At 32.3% G+C, this 21,227-nt stretch overlaps 1 protein-coding gene across 1 annotated transcript; it reads right to left on the reverse strand.

The window, feature by feature from the left end:
- Positions 1-1,691: 1,691 nt before the first annotated feature.
- Positions 1,692-19,988, reverse strand: LOC134690889 (protocadherin Fat 3-like). The gene is made up of 12 exons (XM_063551031.1): positions 19,868-19,988; positions 14,443-14,619; positions 13,747-13,905; positions 12,747-12,896; positions 12,076-12,201; positions 11,210-11,398; positions 10,023-10,216; positions 9,052-9,406; positions 6,951-7,335; positions 4,789-4,826; positions 3,404-3,526; positions 1,692-2,440 (listed from the first exon to the last, which is right to left on the reverse strand). Exons 1-11 carry the CDS (start codon positions 19,923-19,925, stop codon positions 3,411-3,413), a joined length of 1,947 nt encoding a protein of 648 aa, XP_063407101.1. The 5' UTR covers positions 19,926-19,988; the 3' UTR covers positions 1,692-2,440; positions 3,404-3,410.
- Between the last annotated feature and the right edge of the window lie 1,239 nt (positions 19,989-21,227).

Raw genomic sequence — 21,227 nt, forward strand, 5'->3', positions numbered from 1 at the left:
TCTTAATGAGCTAGATGGTCAAAATGAAATCATTTATGAATTCAGTGCATAGAAATAGAAAACATAACTCATGTTCGTATGACATCCGGTGCGTTGATAATGTAATTTTTCTTTACATTGCATAACTTGCTTACCATACGATTTGTAGTAGTTTCCAGTATTATGTTTTAATGTCAAGGTCTATAATGAGATTAGAGCTAATAATCATTTCGCGGCCTTTTATAGTTGACTATGCGGTATTGGCTTTGCAAATTATTGAAGGCTGTACGGTGACCTAAAGATGTTAATGTGTGTGTCATTTTGAGCTCTTGTGGAGAGTTGTCTCATTAATTTTCAATCATACATCATCTTTGTTTTTATATCTAATGAAGTGATTTTTTCTTCCTTCCTGAGCAGAATTGTACCACCAGTATACCTCCTCTAGTAAAACTGCCAAAGAAGAACATACTTTTGGAAAGCTTATCAACAAATATTTAAGCGGCATAGGCTGACATTATAAAAAATATTCACAAATAACAAATTGGCAATAAGGAATGCAGTGCGTTTGTCGCAGTGTTTTTGTCTGTAGTTGTTTTCCAACAATATTTTAGAAAAAGGAGTTCAGATCCAAATCAGACGATGTCCTTGCAATATCATTAATAACATGTGGAAACGGGTACAATTTGTTTTTTTTTATTTCTGTTCTATTGTTTGTTTAATGGTCTTTTTCATTTTAGCCATGTCATTGTTAGTTTCTTTTTGATACACAAGAGTTTGAATGTCTCTCTTGTATCTTTCGCCTCTCTATCACTATTCACAATGTTATACTGTATCTGAGAAGATGATACAATAATCCACACATGAAAGGAGAGCTGAGAGAGAAAACGAATCCTTCAAAAGAAGTACAACATAGAGATCAATATCAGCGAAAAACTGTTTCATGACGGCCATATCACTCACTTTGACAACCAATCACGACTATTCAGACAAAAAGCCTTCAACCATCAAATTCATATAATATGTCATTTGTAGATCTACATTAACAAATTATCTATTACCTAACACGTTTGCAACACAACACCTAAAGTGCATTATAAATTTTCAAATCATTCAAAGGAATTATGAGATGGTAATCGGATTCCGAGTTGTCAATCATATATTCTTCTACAAAGCTTTACCACAGACAATGCCTTGTACAAGGTCGTGATCACTGTGTCACTTTGCAACGGAAATATTCAAAACAACGACATCATAGTTATTCATGCTTTTTTATTATCTGGGGATCATATAAAACTACATTTTAAATTGTTCTCTTGAAAAAAAAACAATAGTATACAGCAAAATATTGAAATTTCAAAAATGGTTTTATTGTTATCTTGGGATCGTATAAAACTGCATTTTAAAATGACTTCTTGAATAGGAATCAATATTATACAGCAAAATACAAAAATCACAATGTGGTTTTTTATCAACTAGGAATCATATAAAAACTACATTTCAAAATATTCTCTTGAAAATAAATCCATAGTATACAACAAAATATTAAAAATTCAAAATGGTTTTAAAATTAACTTGGGATCGTGAAAAAACAGCTTTTCAAATATGTTCTTAAAAAGAAATCAATATTATACAACAATATATTCAATTTCAAAAATTTAATTTTCACTAGGGATCGTTTACAATCATTTTGACACTCTTGGAAAGAAATTAAAAGTGAACAAAAAATAATTGAAACTCTTGAAAAAAAACCTATATTATACAATCAAAGTGCTTTCATTATTAACTGGGGACCATATAAAACTACATTTTAAAAATACTCGCATAAAAATGTAGAAATCAATATTATATAACAAAATATTGAGATTTGAAAATGGTTTTCTTATTAACTGGGGATCGTATAAAACTACATTTTGAAATATTCTCTTGAAAAAAAATTAATTTATACAACAAAATATTAAAATTTCAAAATGCTTTAATTATTAATTGGTGATAGTATAAAACTACATTTTAGAATAGTCTCTTGAAAAGAAATAATCTTTATGCGACAGAATATTTACTAAAAAGAAACACATAAATGTATGTACATGTATATAATAAATATCAAGATACTGCAAATGTATAGACAAAAGAAAAAAGTGACGATTTAACGGACACAAAAGACTGCATATCAGACAAAATGATTACACTCTCTTTCATTGAATTAGATACCATTAAAAGCAGATCTCTATGTCCCATTTAGGTCTAGGAACTGATGTAATTGATGAAACAAGTCGGCTGAATAATTTCGAATTTTTTTCTCTCATTTTTTCGCACGATTATTAATTTGTATGATAAAAATGTTCATTGGCAGTACACAGTGCACATAAACCTGCTAGTAAAACCAAATATTAAAATTAACATCAGAGTCGTCAATATGGTGCAGACAATCTACACAAGTTAATCTTTGCAGTGTTAAAACAATCTGAAACGATAAAGATAATGAATAAATCAAGCAATGGAACAACAAATATGATTTAAAAGAGATGGTTATATAATTGCACTTTCATTACTAGGTCTATATTTTGGACAGTGTTGGTATGGGTCGTCAGTACAGCGTTCTTTAATTTGAGATCAGTTTCCATTATTCTTGATGATTTTTGCCTACTTTTATGTATTCTTTATATTTAAGACCTCCTTATTCTGTTCTCTTTTACTAATAATCAAAATCAATCTTGACCTAGAAATATATCACTCTTTAACAATTCCTAAACAAGGTGTTGTCAGACATTTGCAAAGCTTTGTGCGGATACTGGATCTGTATCCCTATCAAATTGTTGTCCTATAAGCACAAATAAGAACCCTAAAACTTATTCACACGTATTACCAATGTTATTTCAATTGATCGGGCGGAGCTTACGTTTTAATTTGCATAAGGACAGTCTATTTGCAGATGTGTGTGATAAGGATGATTGCCGTTATAAGTATGCATGACTGATTTCTAATCACCTATCAGTGTCATCAAAGGAATTTACAAAAGAAGTACTGGACACGTCATTGATGAGTTTATTCTAAAACACCTATCCATAAATGGACTGGTTTATTATGAGCGAACCGGTTAAACTCCGCCCAGTCAAGTGAAATAAATTGAGTAATAAAAGTGTTGATAAAATCAAAAGGGACTAAAAGAAATGTCAAACAAGAACACTTTATTTTCTTCAGCTCAGCTCGACATAAAACACGTTTGGGGCAAAATCATTCAACGTCATATCATTGCAATCAATTCCATATTAGTTTAAGGTTTAATATGCTAAAAAACACTTAAATGAAGATTTGTCCTGAATGGACGAATTTTTTACATGTCCTACTATAAATAAGTATAACAATTGGATATCATAACTTTATAGGTTTTATGCATATCAGCTAAATTAATTGGTTAGTCATATACCTAGATTTTACAAAGAGAAATTCTGTGTCTTGTCACTATTGTTCCATGCAGACCATCCAAGGTCGGCTGAGGTACTGCTCACCGGGGTTATAGGGTTTGGCGAGGGTGTGCGATCTTCATACTCTGTAAATTTCAACATATGTTTATACAATAAATTTAATTACTTAGGGCACGAGACAGACGGTCGATGCTTTTAAACTGACACAAAGGGTTGGAACAACCCCTCTTTTTTATCCTTGGTTGGAACACCTCCCCCTTTTAAAATGACTGGAAGTTTTCGCATTATACATCCTTAACCATTTATTCCGTCTAAATTTATCACATTCTACCTAAGGTTAATGTTGCTCAGTCTAGCGTTGTGTAGACTGTTACAGTTGTGTTTCCAATTGTAATATCACGGATCGTCGGTGAATTATTTGTTTTTGTTTTATTATTGTCTACATGGTAGCTGCTCCTTTATTATTATAAGCTTCCTCGTGATTAGCGGATTTTTTTGCAAAAAACAACTGTCAGACAAAAACAAATCAATACGCATATCAACTTCGAATATGCAGTCTTTTACCGTACTAAAAACGTCTTTTTATATTTTTATATCATATAAAGGTTACTTAGATTTTCATAAAGCGTGACAAATCTTAATTTTCTGTCAAATGGAGACAATTATAAATATGTTCATCATACTTATAACCTTTTACAGATGGTAAGCACGTACTGCAGCTTTGCCCAAAATGTAAACCAAGTCGTCGCGAGAACGCGTGCTTAGAGGATCTGCATATTTTTCAGATGGACTCGAAACAAAAACTTACAAATAAATGAATTAAGGTGGTATGAGTGTTTTCGCAATCTTAAATTGTAAGGTCCATAATTTGAGGCAGGAATGCAGAAAACTAATGTGAATTTTCACTTAAAAGATAAATTTATAAGATATAATCTTATAAAATAAATTTTACAAGTAAAGATTATTTTTGGTTGATTTTCATCTTTTTTTTTAATTGCCATTTTAGGTGGAAGTAACTCTGAAATAGTGCATTTTCAGAAGGAATCTACATGGAATTTTTCTATTCAGTATTTTAGCTAGAAAAAACGTGCGGTGATCCTATCTTTTCAAAGTATCTCAAAGCATTGTCTAATAGCTATCTTTTCGTATTTCATTTTACAATTCTATTATTTAGTTTAGCGTCTAATCACACAATGATGTTTTTTCCTGTATAATTCATACAAATGTTTCATTTTTCCACAACCTGCAGCTTGAGAATATTCGCGGTGATTATAATTTTCAATATATTTTTTTAACATATATCAATATCTACTACGTTTTGGCAAAGTAAGAACACATTCTATTATTTGTATTTTAGACTCCCATACCTCCTTAAAATTGAACTTACCATCACTGTCATCAAGGTCATTGTCAAGCTCGAATTTTCTACAATGTTAATGGTAATAATTGAAACGCTGTGTATTTTCTAAAACTAGTTAAATTGTGAACAGAGGTTTGCTATAAATAAACTCATCATAGATATTAGGACTTAATTTAGTATATACACCAGACGCGCGTTTCGTCTACAAAAGACTAATCATTGACGCTCGAATCCAAAAAAGTTAAAAAGGTCAAATAAAGTACAAAATTGAAGAGCATTGAGGACCAAAATTCCTAAAAGTTTTGCCAAATACAGCTATGGTAATTTATGCCTGAGGTAAAATTTATGCTATTCAAATAAGCCGTTCTATCCTAGAAAAGATTTGAGCCCGTCTTGATTCTAAGGCTTGAATTATTAAGAAATTTTCTGTCTGTCATATTTGCTTTTAGTTTATCGTTTTGTCATAAATATTCATCATGCAGGAGTTTTCTGTTTTCCATTGATTCTCATTTTGACAAACTTGAACCTTGTATACCTTACTACGTGTTTTATCATTATAATATGGTGGACGGTGGCATGTAGTTGATTAAACATACTTCGTTGGAACTCGGGATATCTAATTTGCAATCCCACCACATCTGATCTAGTATTGAAAACTTCTTCCCTAGATCAAATCTAGACAATTCAATCATAAAATAGCCTTCTTCAACTTTGTATTTGTTTGTTTTTATAACTATTTTGATATGAGCGTCACTGATGAGTCTTATGTAGACGAAACGCGCGTCTGGCATACTAAATTATAATCCTGGTAACTTTAATAACTATATACAGTTCTATCTTTAAACAAGTTTTACTTTTCAACAGTTTCGGACAGTTATATCTTTAAATATTGACTGAAAGTTCTACCTGAAGTAGTTTTGAGGTAGAACTGGTTAATTATATGTCATGACATAATAAAATAAGATGTTTCTGACGATTAAATATTTGTTTGCTTTTGTTCTAATTTAGATGGTGACACAAAGATGACTGATATACCCCTTTTTGACATTTTTATCTATTATGTCTGTTTTGTTCACGGATCGTTGTTAATATAATGACATTTGATGCGACTGTTAAAAAGGTGTGAGGTTTAGCGCTATTAAACCAGGTTCAATCTACCATTTTCTACAATTGAAAATGCCTGTACCTTGTCAGGAATATGACAGTTGTTTTCCATTCGTTTGGTTTGTTTTATCATTTAATTTTGCCATTTGATTAGAGACATTACGATTTGCATTTTCCTCGGAGTTCAATATTTTAGTTATTAAACTCTTCATTACAGAGATTAAGCATGTTAACTATATTTCACTTAATAAAATCAACGGTACCAATTTTGTTGCACCAGATGCGCATTTCGAAAAAACATGTCTCTTCAGTGATGCTCGTGGCCAAAATATTTGAAATCCAAAGCTTATATAAAGGATGAAGAGCTATTATCCAAAAGGTCCAAAAAGTATAGTCAAATTCTAGAAAGGAATCAGAGCTTTGCATGAGGGAGATACATTCCTTAATTTATAATAATGTCTTATATTTTGTAACAGCAAATTTAATAAGACAAAAAATCCGTATTTTCATGCCAGGACCGAAGTACTGGCTACTAGGCTGGTATATGCTAGTACCTTAACTTTTAGTGGGCACTTAACTTTATATAGATTAGACCGTTGGTTTTCCCGTTTGAATGGTTTTACACTAGTAATTTTAGGGCCCTTTATAGCTTGTTGTTCGGTGTGAGCCAAGGCTCCGTGTTGAAGGCCGTACTTTAACCTATAATGGTTTAATTTTTAAATTGTTATTTGGATGGAGAGTTGTCTCATTGGCACTCACACCACATCTTCCTATATCTACTTAACTGTCGATAATTCAAGTCGTCTACTTTTAGTTCATTGCGTATTTTCATATTATCGATTTTAAAGATTTGACTCCAGAGTATATAACTTTAGACATGTTACCTAGCAACTTTGTGACAGGACAGACTGTTACTCTGTCAAAATCCAACAATAGACTTTAATACAACGTAATATATAAGATATATACTCCGTAGCAAAAAATCCGTAACATGAAAAAAGTCTATCCAAAAACATTTTCTGGCGGTAACATCAGTCTTAAAGATTATGTATTAAATATATAAATATGTATAACAACAAATATACCTGCGCTTTGGTAGTTTACATTCGTTGCAGGATGAACATATCTTGAAAAATATGTGGGACCGGTAAGCTTCAATAGCAAGGAATATACCGAGCCCGAGTAGGATTATCATCAGAGCTGAGAACCAGGCCACATTGGCTGATGACTCAAAGAATGTCAAATTTCTGTCTGTTGTCGTTGTTATCGAGGTAGTTGTTGTCGCCTGAATGACAAAATCTACATACACAGAAGTCCTTTTGAGATCTTCATCGTAAGCTCGTAACCAAATGGATACAGTAGTGCCAGCAATGGTGTCATTTACTGCGGTCTTAAGATACAGGTTCCCGGATGTGTCGATACCAACGTAACCAGAGAAAGCTCCACTTCTTACATTATACGAAACAACACCTTTAAAAATAATGATAAAGCTGATGTTATATTCACTAGTATGATACCGCTTTAGATTTATGAAAGTCTTGTAACAAATGTAATACCATGATCATGTTAATATGCATACAAATTTGTATTGTAGCGTTGATGACTACCAATCGTCGATACATCTGTTATTAGGCTGTAAGTATCAAAGGTATCAGTAGTCAGTTGTTCGATTCCTTGTCCAAATGTGCAAACAATTTAGTTTATTTTTGGTTTGATCATCTATCCATTGTTTACCTAAAACTTTTCTGTTTAAACCTTTTCGCCTTAACCATAACTATAAAGACATTTATTGTCAAAATGCAAATCTGAAGAAATATAATGGTACCGTTGATGTCATTGTGAGAACTGGAAGAAGCTTTACTTATGGTCCAAATAATATTTTTTTCATTTGAACTATGGTTTTCTCATTGGCAATCATACCACATCTCCTTATGTTTATATGTTGGAATAAAACATATTTCAATATATAGGAAAAACAACACTTAAAGCATAAATCATTGTAGCAGTTTATAAAAGTTTCCTCCTAGTCTTATTGTATTGGGATACACCGTCTATATAATACTAAAATAACGAGGTCCTATTTGTCAGCCGTCATGGGGTAAAAACGACAAATCAAAGAATTCAACTTTATATATTGCTAATATATCTATAATACTAAAATAACGAGGTCCAATTTGACAGCCGTCATTTGGTAAAAACGACAAATAAAAAAATTCAACTTTATATATAGCTTATATAGGACAATGGTGTAGATTAAAAATAACACAACTCCAGACCATTTTGTTTCCTCATAATTAATATTGCTCATGATATAAATTAACATTGTTAATAAATAAGGTCCGGGTCGAATCCGATGCCGATACCAATAGTATATTCATCTGTTACCTGTAACTTTATCTGTACGTTTTCAATAGACAACTTTCGAGTTCGATGCATTTCCGTCAAAAACTCTGGTTTTAGAGAACGTCATTTGTGCGTTTAGGGGCGTCGTCACTTCCATTCCAATGTTGAGCGTGTGGTTGAAAAACTATAATTCTATATTGTACGAATTATTTGTCAAATTTAAATCAGCATTGCTGTCATTAGGGAATTGTCATTAAGTACCTACATAACAACCATTATTTCTAGTTTATCCTGCACAATGACGATCACTAAGACGCTTGATAAATGTAAATAGTGCAGGGATACAGGCGACCCCCTTTATCTGGTAAATGACGTCATAAAGGCGCGTGATGGATGAACTGGAAAGTGGTCTATTTGTTAGCTAGCATGACGTTTAACAGCGAATCAAAGAATTCAACTTTTTTTGTAAATAATATAGGTTAATGCTGTTGATTAAAAAATAATCCATTTCAGGACCTTATGGTTTCCAAAAAAAATAATATTAGCAATAATTTATAAGTTCCAGGTCGACGGGTTCAAACAGAAAACTGTGTATCTTATAATCGGCATGACTTTATCAGATGAAAATACCAATACTAAAATGAGGCTTACGCATAGTTATATGCTTTAATTCAGTCACGGACCAACGATGTCACGGGTGTGTTCTAGTAGTTTATAAACAATTGTATGCTCAGAGCCATGGTTAGCTTCAACTGGTTTTTTGAGGTCATGATTTTTATTATTTTTTAATTTCAGAGCTTAGCCGGATTTGAATAAATAACAACACGGTCTATATATACTCACCATGGGAACCGATATCAGCATCAGTAGCAGTCACCGTCCCCAGAATGGTTCCTATGGTGTCATAAGGTGATATGTGAAATTCGTACCTGTTCTGTGTAAATTGTGGAGTGTTGTCATTTATTGTATAAATCAATACTTCAAGCACCGCAGTTGACGTCATTGTACCATCAGTTACAGTAACGCCACATGTCACAGATGACGCAACGGATGTGTCGTCACGATCATAGTTTATAGAAAGAGTAACCTCCCCAGTAGTTGGATTTATGTTAAAAGTTGGGCAATCAACTCCATAAGTCACGGAATCGCCATCTGGATCAGTAACGTCGTACTTTGGTGTGCCAAAGCTTGTTCCTGCCTATACACACAAAGTGAAATATAAAGTTAAAAGATTTTTCAAAAATGTTCTTTTATTTTACTACAGAAGGGTTTAAGGGAATGAATGCAGTTGGCAAAACTTGGCGGCTTAGGATCGATATCAACTCGATATGTAACTTATCATAGTATATTATTATAACATACTAAAATTAAGTTCAATATGTGAACGATTTAGAAGAAATGACGGAATAAGGGATATGGGTTTAATTATTTATAGAACGAGCAAAATGGCCTAAAAATTAACATTGAAAGTTGTTTTTCTCTACCATTTTGCTGTAATCATTATGTGAAGGTATTTTTTATTATGACAACATTTATAAGATTTGTCTTCCTGAGTCGTGTCATACGTATTTTAAAAAATAAAAGTTTGTTTTTTTCGGCATGATATTCATAAATCTCTCAAACATGACACTTTATACAGTGACTATCTTACTTTTTCCTTTTTATCGTATTTTCATTCCGCTCTCATGGTACATAAACATGAGGATTCTTTTAAAGATTATTAGTATTTATATGTTACGGCATATAAGCACGTACACCTTTAACAGATAGGACTGTTTCAATTGCTGTTAGTGTAGTAATATCATTAATCTTACCGCTGCTTCTGGTCCACTCAAGGTGTAAATAGTCTTGGCAAATGATGGCGCCTCAAAGACGTTAGCAATATTTATTGTTAATGTTTTGGTGTCTGAAGCGGAACCGTCCGAAACTGTGACTTCTGCTGTACACGAACTGAACGACATCGTGTCATAATCAATGTTTGTTGTCGTCGATGTACTCACTAAACCAGCTGCAAAACAAAGGTAACAGTAAAATAAAATTGAGAATGATAATGGAGAATGTGTCAAACAACCCGTCTATATAACAGACAACAGCAGAAGGTCAAACAAAGGCAACAGTAAAATAAAATTGAGAATGATAATGGATAATGTGTCAAACAACCCGTCTATATAACAGACAACAGCAGAAGGTCATCAACAGGTCGTCAATGCAGCGAGAAATTCCCGCACCCAAAGGCGTCTTTCAGATGGCCCCTAAACAAATATATATATACTAGCTCAGTGATAATTAACGCCATACTAAACTCCAAATTGAACACAACTAAAATTAAAAAACATACAATACAATACAATACAATACAATACAATACAATACAATACAATACAATACAATACAATACAATACAATACAATACAATACAATACAATACAATACAATACAATACAATACAATACAATACAATACAATATGCTTTATTTCAAAAACACTCAGTCACATTGACATGTAAAACAAGAGGTACATGTAATTTACAAAATACAATCACATACAATTAAACAAATAAATAAAACAACTAAGAAATGAAATACATGTATATAAAAAATTACTTTACTTTATATTATAATATTTTGATATTATAATATTTTAGTTAACATACAGGACTAACAAAAGCCAAAGGCTCCTGACTTGGGACAGGCGCAAAAATGCGGCGGGGTTAAACATGTTTATGAGATCTACTAGGCTTGTGAAACCCTCTGGGAATGAAAACTCTAACAGCGCGAGGAATGAATAATAAAAAATTAACGGTTCCAATTTTCTTGCACCAGATGCGCATTTCAACAATATATGTCTCTTCAGTGATGCTCGTGGCCAAAATATTTGAAATCCAAAGCTTATATGTATAGGAAACGTTCCTAATTTCAATTGCACGCTCGATTGAAGAACGGATTCATGATAATTTTTTTATTTATTTTGAAAAAGTAACTGGTAGAAATACAACACTTACTTGAGGAGTCAATAGAGAAGTAATTTGAAGCAGTCGATGGTGTAAATGTTGCTGAATAAGTGTGAACGTCACCAACATCCGGGTCAGTAATGGTGACTTGGTACACAGATGATCCTAGTGCACTGTTCTCCAAAACAACGGGAACATATGATTGAATGTTGTTGTCTATAACAGGTGCTGTATTTAAACCTTTAATAAAAGAAATTAAAATAGTAAAAACAACAATGGTATTTGTGTTGCTGAAATAAAGTAAACAGGTGGATAAAAGTCAACACATAGATTAGATTATACCGTTAATTTTCCTGTTTGAATTGTTCTATTGTTATCATTTTGTGGTCCTTTAAAGCTTGCTGTTCGATGTAAGCGTATGCTCCTTGTTGAAGACCTATCAATTGTGACTTGGATGGAGAGTTGTCTCATTGGCACTCGAATCACATCTTCTTATTTATAATCGCGTCAACCATAAAACAGTTGGAAATTTATCTAAGTTCTTGTTTAAGCTCAAAATGAAAGATGAGAAAAGAAAATGTACACATGCCATACTTACTTAACAGAAAAGAAGCTCAAAATTTGAAAATTATGGATGTTTAAAATTGTCACTTATCAAGCTCAAATGAGTAAGGCTAGGTGGCTTTGAATAATAACTATAACGGAACTGAATCTGCATGAAATACTTCTCACTGGACGCTCAAAACACCGATAAATATAGATAAATATTGTTAAGGGGATATAAATGTTTTCTTAATTTCGAGTAATGTAGTTTGATACAGTGTTATCATTAAATGAAAACCTGTTTTTGTAGTCTGCTGGTCCAGAAAGCAGGTTGGCGTAAGGATACTGTGGTCTAGTGCACAATTTATACTAACCTGTGACCGTTACAGTCAGAGAGCGCGGTCCTATTTGATTGTTATGACTGTCCGCCACTGTGATTCTTAAATCATAACTTCCTACGCTGTAACCAAGGAAACCACTCGTAGTTACTATCTCTCCAGCTGAAATAGTGAAGGCATTTTCAAATAAAACATTAAAAGCTAACAATTTAAGTGTTTAAATGATACTATAACAGTAGAATTTTTCAAGTTATTTTTTTGGATCTAGGAGATTATTCTTGTAACATGGGACAAAGAACAACAACTCCAAGTCGGTTGCTTTCTTTGTTATTCACTGCATACTACACTTTACTACAGTTGTGCAATAGTTTGTCCGGTGCCGATTTCTTCCCATCAAACCACTAAAGCTTGTGAGTACAATATTATAAGTTTGTCTTATGTTAAGTCATAAAATACAAAAAATATAACACGACGGGAGCAACGGGTGCTAACAGAACAATACCAGCACTTTGGATCATCTAAAGTTTTTGTATGGGTTAGTGCTGCTCAAAGCGTTATTCGAACCCATAGATGGAAGACAAGTTGTGACAGCGCCATGAAAAAAATACGGAAAACTTAGTATGAATTTAATACTACAATATTTCATGCCATTAACAAAAATTATTTCTTAAAAATAGTAATAAATAAATCATCAAGACAATACTTACAATCGAAAATTTCATACGGACATGTTGCAATAATACTTAGAACATAACAGTCCATCGTAAACGTCAGCTGATCATTTTCTGGGTCCGTTGCTAAAGCTGTGAAGACCAAGGTACCAGTCGATGTCGTAGAAGTATCTAAGGTAGTGTAGTCTGTAAAAAATATAACAGTAACCAAAAATCACGGTCATAAAAGTTTCGAGCATGATTTTTGTGCTTGGACTCGAAAATCAACCAATCAAATTGCTGGATTTCATGTTTCGAGCATGATTTTTGTTCTCAGAGCACTGAGCAAAGTTTTATGCCTTCAACTGGTCTTTAACTTATATGAAATAAGACGATGGGGTGGTATACACCTTATCGCTATTTGTCCGCCATTACTGGATATCACACAGGTTCCCTTAAAAATTTGAAGTCATAAAACAAAATATCTGACTGTAATTGTTGTAAGCGTCAAAAGTTCAAGCTGCTGGGTCAGCCGGGATTAGCGATAAGGTACATGTATATTGCCAATGAGACAACTCCTCTGTTTTAAATTTGTCTTGCAATATTAACAAAACTAACATCAGCTAGGAAAAAAATCACACACAAAAAATTTTAAAAAAAAAATCTGACAACAGGTCGGCTACGCGGATTTTTTTTTAACTTTTCTTTTTACTAGCAAACTGCAACTACAATGTACAAATGTATGTTTATTCGAACTCCACTGTTAAGTACTATGAAGTGTAGATAAGGAAGGAGGGCATATAATCAATATTGAGGTTTGATATAGAAGAAGAAAAGCTGTTACGGTATCTCAATTTAGGGGGTTCATATGGTATATAAAGGGGCATTGACTCAGTATGAAGATCTATGAATATTTGATATGGTAAAATATAGAAGGGCAACGACTCACTATAAATATTTAGTATGATAAAATGAAGAAGGGCAACGACTCACTACGAATATTTGATATGGTAAAATTTATTCATAACTAAAGTTTGATAGAAAGTTATTTACTTACTATGAAGGTTAGATATGGTAGGAGATTTGTTCTTGTCAATGTTCACTGTGAAGGTTTCTTGGGTTGTGCTCACTCCATCCGTACACTCCACAACGATGCTATACGTAGACTTGGTATTGAAATCTAGGTTTGGCATGGCTTTCAGATATACTCCATATTCTACAATAAGAAAACAGTGGCAACCGGGGATGGAACAGGTAAATATATTCAATAAACAGTATAAATTCTATAAAATACTGTAACAGGTGCACATAAATTGATCGGAAACATATAAAGAAAAATTATTAAGCATAAATTAATCGTTTAAAGTATAGGCTGCATTATTTCCCTGTAAGTATTCACATCCATTGTTTAAATAGAGTTAACTCATTTTCTCTCAAGCATCTTATGTTAAGCCAATAAAGCAATGTTTCACACATTATTTGTTGGTTTCAATTTGAAACAGTAGTCCATAATATTGTGTAAGAAAAAATATAATCGTAAACTATACTATGGAAATTTGTCTCATTGGTAGTCATACCACTTCTTTTTATCTAAAAGTGTGATAAATACCACCCCAACAGAGGAAAAAATTGAATTCAAATGAAAGAAATAATTTTTCGCGTATTACAAAAATTTAAAAAAAAATGAAGAAGTCTCTTTGTATAAATCAACAGTACAAAAAAAATCTATATATATATCATTAGATTTACTTACTTGCTGTGCTCGGGTCCAATTTTACCCAGAATTCCGTTTGAGAAGGATTGAGGTCGCATGTTGGGGTTTGACCTGCTGTAACCCCTGACAAGGTCATCAATGTTAGTTGGGTTTCATCAGTTGCATCTTCGGATATTAATTTTGTAATTATTCCACCACTGAAGTTTATTATCAGAGCTGTAAAAATGAAGAAAAAGTATTGCAATTAAAGTTTAATATGTTGAAACACTTAAATCTAGTTCAATATGTGTGAGTCTTGTACATAATAATGTAAACTCAGATGAGGACTTGTAAAAAGTCTATAGATCAACTATCAATGTAGCACCATAAAAGCAGGGGGATAAAAATCCGCCTCTGACGCACTAACTAAATTTCTTTAGGTGGTAGATCGAGAACATTTCATAAGGGGCCTGCTTACTAACCTAAAAGGGGGCCGCTCCAGTCATGCTTCAGTGATTCCCGATATAATCAAACAAATTTTTGTCACGAAATTAGGCCCATTATCTAAAGGAATGACCACAAACTGGAGCTTAAAGAAGGATTTAACACGATTGTTAACTTCACTTCTTGTTGAAAGAAATAAGAAGCAGCAGCAGTTAAAACTAACAAAACCACTGTTAACACACTACAAATTGTGAAAACCCTGATAGAATCGAAAGAGGGACAATGTTAAGCCTCTTCTGTTGTGCATGCATCATTTGACATAAAAAAAATAAAGATAGATTCAGCGAATTTCTGTTGTCTTATTTATTACAGAAAAGTTTGCCATAAACGAACTATAATAATTGCTAAAAAATCATTCTAACTCATCCCGAGGAATCATAACGTGCATTTATTGATTGATTGTTGTTTGCCTAACGTCAGTGGCAAATATTTCATGCATGTTCAGAACGATAAAAGTGCATACAAATACAATGGCTAAACCATAAACTATTTTTTTTTATCGCGATAGACTTAATTGAATAAATGAGATAACTAAAACTGATAATTGAAATGAAATTGATATATAAAGATCTCCGTTCTTGGTAAAATGTGTCAGGCTGTGAACCAACTGAGCTTTTGTTTTACATTTTGTCACCCCGTGGCCTTTTATAACTGTTTATTCAGTATTGGTTTTGCTCATTGTTGAAGGCCGTATGGTGTCATGAAGTTGTAATTTGCTATTTGGTCGTTTGTGAATGTTTTATTTTTAATGCCAATCATATCTCATCATTTTTTGTTTACCTACATTACAGTTAAGGTGGTACCCAACACTTTCACTAAAATTAATTTGGCTCGTTTAATTTTTCATAAAATTAAAACAAAGTATTTACTTTGACCCTTTTACAAAAATATAAAAAAATCAAAAAATTTGAACCAAGCGTTTTGTCAGAAAAATTACACTGGTTATATAGCAGTTTGACAAACACTTATTTTGATCATTGAGAAGCTTTATATTGCCTTCACAACGCAACGTAATTAAAACGTTTAGCTGATATTACAGAGTTATCTCCCTGTAGTGTTAGGTACCACCTTAAGTTTCAAGTTTAGTTTAAGAATGATTTTTAAAATACAATGTATGTTCAAATAGTCAGATGTACATAATGTAATTCTTTAATAGAACGAGTTCAGGTGAACTGATGCAATTTCAAGTGTTACAGTATACTTTTAAATTTTGATAGTGATGTGTGTTGATGTTTTACCATTATATCAATTTCATATACATTTTGTCACTTTGATATATCTTATGAACAAAGCAGTGAATTTTACATAAAAACTATAATTGAAAAGACTTTGAATCAGTTTGCCTTCACGAAGTATAGTATCCTTTATACATAGATTTATATAGATATATATTTATTCTGTTCTGGTTTAAAATGACAAATATCAAATTCAAAAGGCTTAGACAACGACAACACTTCAATAAAGAACGTGAATACAATGGTCTGTTGTATATCAATTGGAACTGTTTTTACCCTTCAGTAAGATGCATGTTCAAATATTTATATTTGACAAATCAAATACCACTTTGAAGAGTATGTAAATCTGGTCAAGTACGTAGAACAAATAAACAGGATTTTAAAAAAGATACCTATCTTTGCATGTGGTACTAATATATAGTATGTGTGAAAAAGAACTTCTTTGGTAGCTGTTTGAAATGTCAGTTTCGAACCGTACTTTTTAAATGGGTTAAAACCAAAATTATACTGACTGAGTAAGAAAAGGAAAACAAAATAATATAAGTTTCATAAATACTGCATGATGTCTACTAAGCAGAAATAAACAAAAACAAAAAATAAGAAAAAATTGTAAAAGAAAAAATAATACAAAATCAATTATTGACAAAACCAAAACAATTAACACAAAAAAATAGTTTTTGTATAAAACATTTAAAAGCAAGAATGTGTCACAAGTACACGGATGCCCAACTCGCAATACCATATTCTATGTTCAGTGGACCGTGAAAATAAGGAAAAAACTCGATCATATCATAGGGAACATGTGTAATAAGTTTCAAGTTGATTGGACTTCAACTTCATCAAAACTATCTTGACCAAAAACTTTAACATGAAACTCCCACTTTCATTTTCTATGTTCATTGGACCGTAAAATTAGGGTCAAAAGTCTAATTTGGCTTTAAAATTAGAAAGATCATATCATAAGCAACAAGTGTACTAAGTTTCAAGTTGATTGGACTTCAGCTTCAACAAAAACTACCTTGACCAAAAACTTAAACCTGAAGCAGGACGAACGGACGCACGTACGGACAAACGGTACAACGAACAGACGGACGAACGGAGGCACAGACCAGAAAACGTAATGCCTATCGTAGGTGGGGCATACAAAACAGAAGGAAGAAACAAATATAACTCAAAGATAGTGAATTTTACAAGTCATTACTTGTACAATTATATTTGTACAAGTAATAACTTTTACGATGAAATCGTAGAAGTAGCTACTAATACAAAGTTTGTGTAGACACAACAACAAATGGAAGTTTTGAACGACCTTGACTGGCTATAAAGCCCTTGTACGGTCGGTAGAGTAATAACTTGTACTGTACACGACACATATACTATCAAAATATCAGAATATTTGTTTAGCTTTGCAACAATTAACGCCTCTAAATAAAGACGCAATTTTACGATTTCATAATTCGAATTTTAAAGAACGTAATAATGTTGTTTTTTTTTGGGGACAGTTTTCTTATCCAGTAAACAAATTGCAATGCGCATGAAGCGTAATTCAGTAATTTTTTGGCAATACGATGGATGAAGTGGAGACAAGGGTACTACTATCTTGGAAAGGCTAAGAATGTGTACCTTTCAATAAGCCACTTACGGACATCCCATAAAACAGGCGTTTTGTGAGTTTCTTTTGTGCAGATTCGTGGCACCCTCTCATTACAAGCCGTCAAACTTAAGGTCAATTTTGACTAGATATGCCTGAGTATTTTGTATTACTGTATGCACAGTCTAATACATCAACTTAAGATTTACCGGTATTGCTTGGCAGGAGCAATCAAGATAACCATGTTTCAATATCTTAGAAAACCAATGATGTGCACAGTTACTGTACTCATATGCCGGAAAAAAAGACACCGCCAAGGCAAAAATCAGAAACAAAATCAATAGACAGACCAAAGTTGACAAAACACAACACTTAAAACTAAAGACACGAACCCCGCCAAAAATTTAGTTTTATCTCCAATGTTCCGGAAGGAGAAGCAGATCCCGGTCCACATGTTGCACACATCGTGTTTCTCGTTTTAATGCAAACCCGGTAATTAGTCTAATTCGTTATAGGTCACATTCGGGAAAAGGTTACGGGACTTTAGCTACGACATTAGGAACATATCTGACACCTTTTTGTACATTATTTGGCTATTCAAACAGTAGCTCATTTCTCTTCTGTTACACGTCTTAAGATTGTATGGCAAATACAGGTTGCTAAATATAATACATCTTCTCCATTTGATCTACGCGGATGACCTTATTTATACCGACATTAAGAAATATTGTAAATCTTTGTGTTGTGATTAGAGCATGCCTATTTCATCTGCGGAAGGTGGTTGTATGATTCAATCACCGTCCTTTTAAATTCAAAAACTTTAAAATAAGTATAGTTGATGATGTATGTTTGATATGAACTATTTGAGTATAAGGGAGCAACTATTGAACTTTTTTGTTTTCTTCACACTATCAATCAAATTAATTTTTTTCACAAATTTATTAACACTTTAAAGTTAACTTTATAATTAAGTGATTGGTGAAATCTGCATTCTGAATTATTGTGTGTGTCATCTGCTTAACCAGAGTATTTTTTCCATTAAATTGGGAATCAGAACATTTTTTAAGAGAACAAAAACATAAACCCTTACCCCCATCCTTTGAAGCTAAATGGTTGTTCCCTAAAACCCCATTTTTGTCTCCACGGCGTCAGACGTTTATGTCTGATTAGGATAATGCATCTTTTTGTTGATTAAACTTAGTGGTTTTCATGTTTTAAATACGTGTATCTTTTCGCACTAGTACAAAAAAAACATATATTGAACAAACTCGATACGTTATCATCCTGAACATACATGAAATATTTGACGCTGGACGCTTAGTCGCCATCAACTAACAAAGTTGTCAATGAATTTCATCACGGGACACCGAATAGAAAATGGGTGATAATTCAGAAGGCCTCGGTATATTCATGGATAAATTAAGAATATCGTTATAACGTAAAATTGAGAGTGGAAACGAGGAATATAACAAAGAGACAACAACCCGACAATAGAGAGAAAACATACGGATATTAATAATTCATAATGGACGAATTACTTTTTATTATTTGTTCGATGTATTTCATATTCCTTTTAACTGTTTTTTGTGAAAATGGATAACGGTTTTTGTCTGTTCTTCTGGTGGTTTTTTTTTCTGTTGTTGGGGGGGGGGGGGTTTTGGGGGGGGAGGGGGAGTAGACGATTGTTGTAATATTATCTTAATAAATAAATATTAAGCTTTGGTAAAAAAAAATCACTATATACGTAAATTAAATTAAATAAAAATGTAAAGTGTTTAGTAATTAATTCCGTAACAAAAAGACATCTAAGTAAACGTTTATTCAACTTGATTGTTTCAATTATCATATCATACGATACAAATTATTGGGTTTTTTTACAAGAAGGCTATTCGTAGTAAGTAGAAATTACAATCCAAATAACTATGTCTTCTATACTTCATTTATTTTAATATGTAAATAAAAAAAAAAAATCTAATAATTCATACAAAATTTTGGGAAAATTTATGATTCAGACAAAACATGGGGAAATATCTAAAACATATTTGATTTATTACGAATAATGATTAAAATGTTATAACTCGCAAACATTACTTAATAAAATTTACTTTTTTATGTGAATATTTTAGAAATTATTTAAACCACATTCTCTACTTACCAAAAACGGTGGATGGTAATAAAAGCAACAAAAATGATAAAAAGATATGTCCGTTCATTTTTTCATAAAGGTATTCACAACTTAAGCAAAACTATCAATTTCTCACAAAATTTGATTTAACCTAGTAAAAGACCAAGTTACCATGCTGCGTCACATGACCGCTTTATGAAATTATTGTTTATTATGTAAATATTTTTTTTCTATATTTCAAAAGCAAAGATTTTTCGACTAGTTATGAATTACAATAGATAATACAATAACTTTCTGTCTTGTATATAATATACCAATAGCTAACAGTTGTTCATTTATTGACAAAGCGCGATCATTTTTTGATTACTATAACATTATTTGATTTGAGTAAACAAATTCGGATAAGAAATTAAATAACTGTAAACATAGGTTTTCTATTAAATGTACATGTATACATTTGAAATGTATTGAGACAAGAAAGAATATACAATAATGAACGTCAAAATCCAATTGAACAAGACAGTATGCTATTCTTTGATCTTTATATATAATAGAAAACAATTTCACAACTTAAAGATATGTTAGAAATATGACGTTGTTTGACGGTTCTTTAACAAAGCATGTGGATTTTTGTATTGAAACTTCGTAAATTAAATAAAATTGAAATATTTATTAGATAATTGATTAACTGGAAGAAAATGTAGGCCATACGGTCAATAAGATATTGAAAAACGTGTGTCCAATCCTTTCTTCAAATGGGCATCTATGTTAGGATAACGGATTAACACGAAGATTGACGATTGTATCACAGATCCATCATCATTGGACCATCATTGTGGTTCTAGACTATTTTTATATTTTTATAAAATATGATCCATGACTGGAAATACATGAATTTTGGGCCCAAGTCAAAACCGTATAGTGAGGCTAATACAAAATAGACCGTTCAATAACCCGATCACGGTCGGAATCACAGTACATGTGACAGGATAATCAATTTACTACATCGTAGTAAAGACATATTTATGGCACGCGGGAACCACATAAATGAGATAATCACAATTTATCGGGGATAATGATAGATTATCGGTCGACCATTATAGATGTACGGCGTAAAGTATACTTTACGGTTGTAAATGTATTTACGAAATTATGGTCGACAATCTATCATTGTCGATCATAAATGCATTAACAGTCGACAATCTATAATAAAGGAACGCGGGAACCACATTATTGGATAATTACAGTTAAACAGGCGGTTCGTAAATGCATTTTACGCCCTAGTTTCGATAGCAATTCATATGTACCCAATCACAATAGGTTATCGACAATGCCAATTAATTTCGTCCAATCATATCCATCGATTCAAATGACAACACATGTAAGTCAA

This window comes from Mytilus trossulus, chromosome 11 (genome assembly GCF_036588685.1).
Source record: "Mytilus trossulus isolate FHL-02 chromosome 11, PNRI_Mtr1.1.1.hap1, whole genome shotgun sequence".
NCBI lineage: Eukaryota > Metazoa > Mollusca > Bivalvia > Mytilida > Mytilidae > Mytilus > Mytilus trossulus.

Bases quoted from the DNA above. Each gene is read 5' to 3' on its own strand.
- LOC134690889 (XM_063551031.1), bottom strand. From the start codon at position 19,925: ATGAACGGACATATCTTTTTATCATTTTTGTTGCTTTTATTACCATCC. The intron at 14,620-19,867 runs GTAAGTAGAGAA...TCATTTTTACAG, and splicing joins ATTACCATCCACCGTTTTTG to CTCTGATAATAAACTTCAGT. The intron at 10,217-11,209 runs GTAAGTGTTGTA...TTTGTTTTGCAG, and splicing joins CTTCTCTATTGACTCCTCAA to CTGGTTTAGTGAGTACATCG.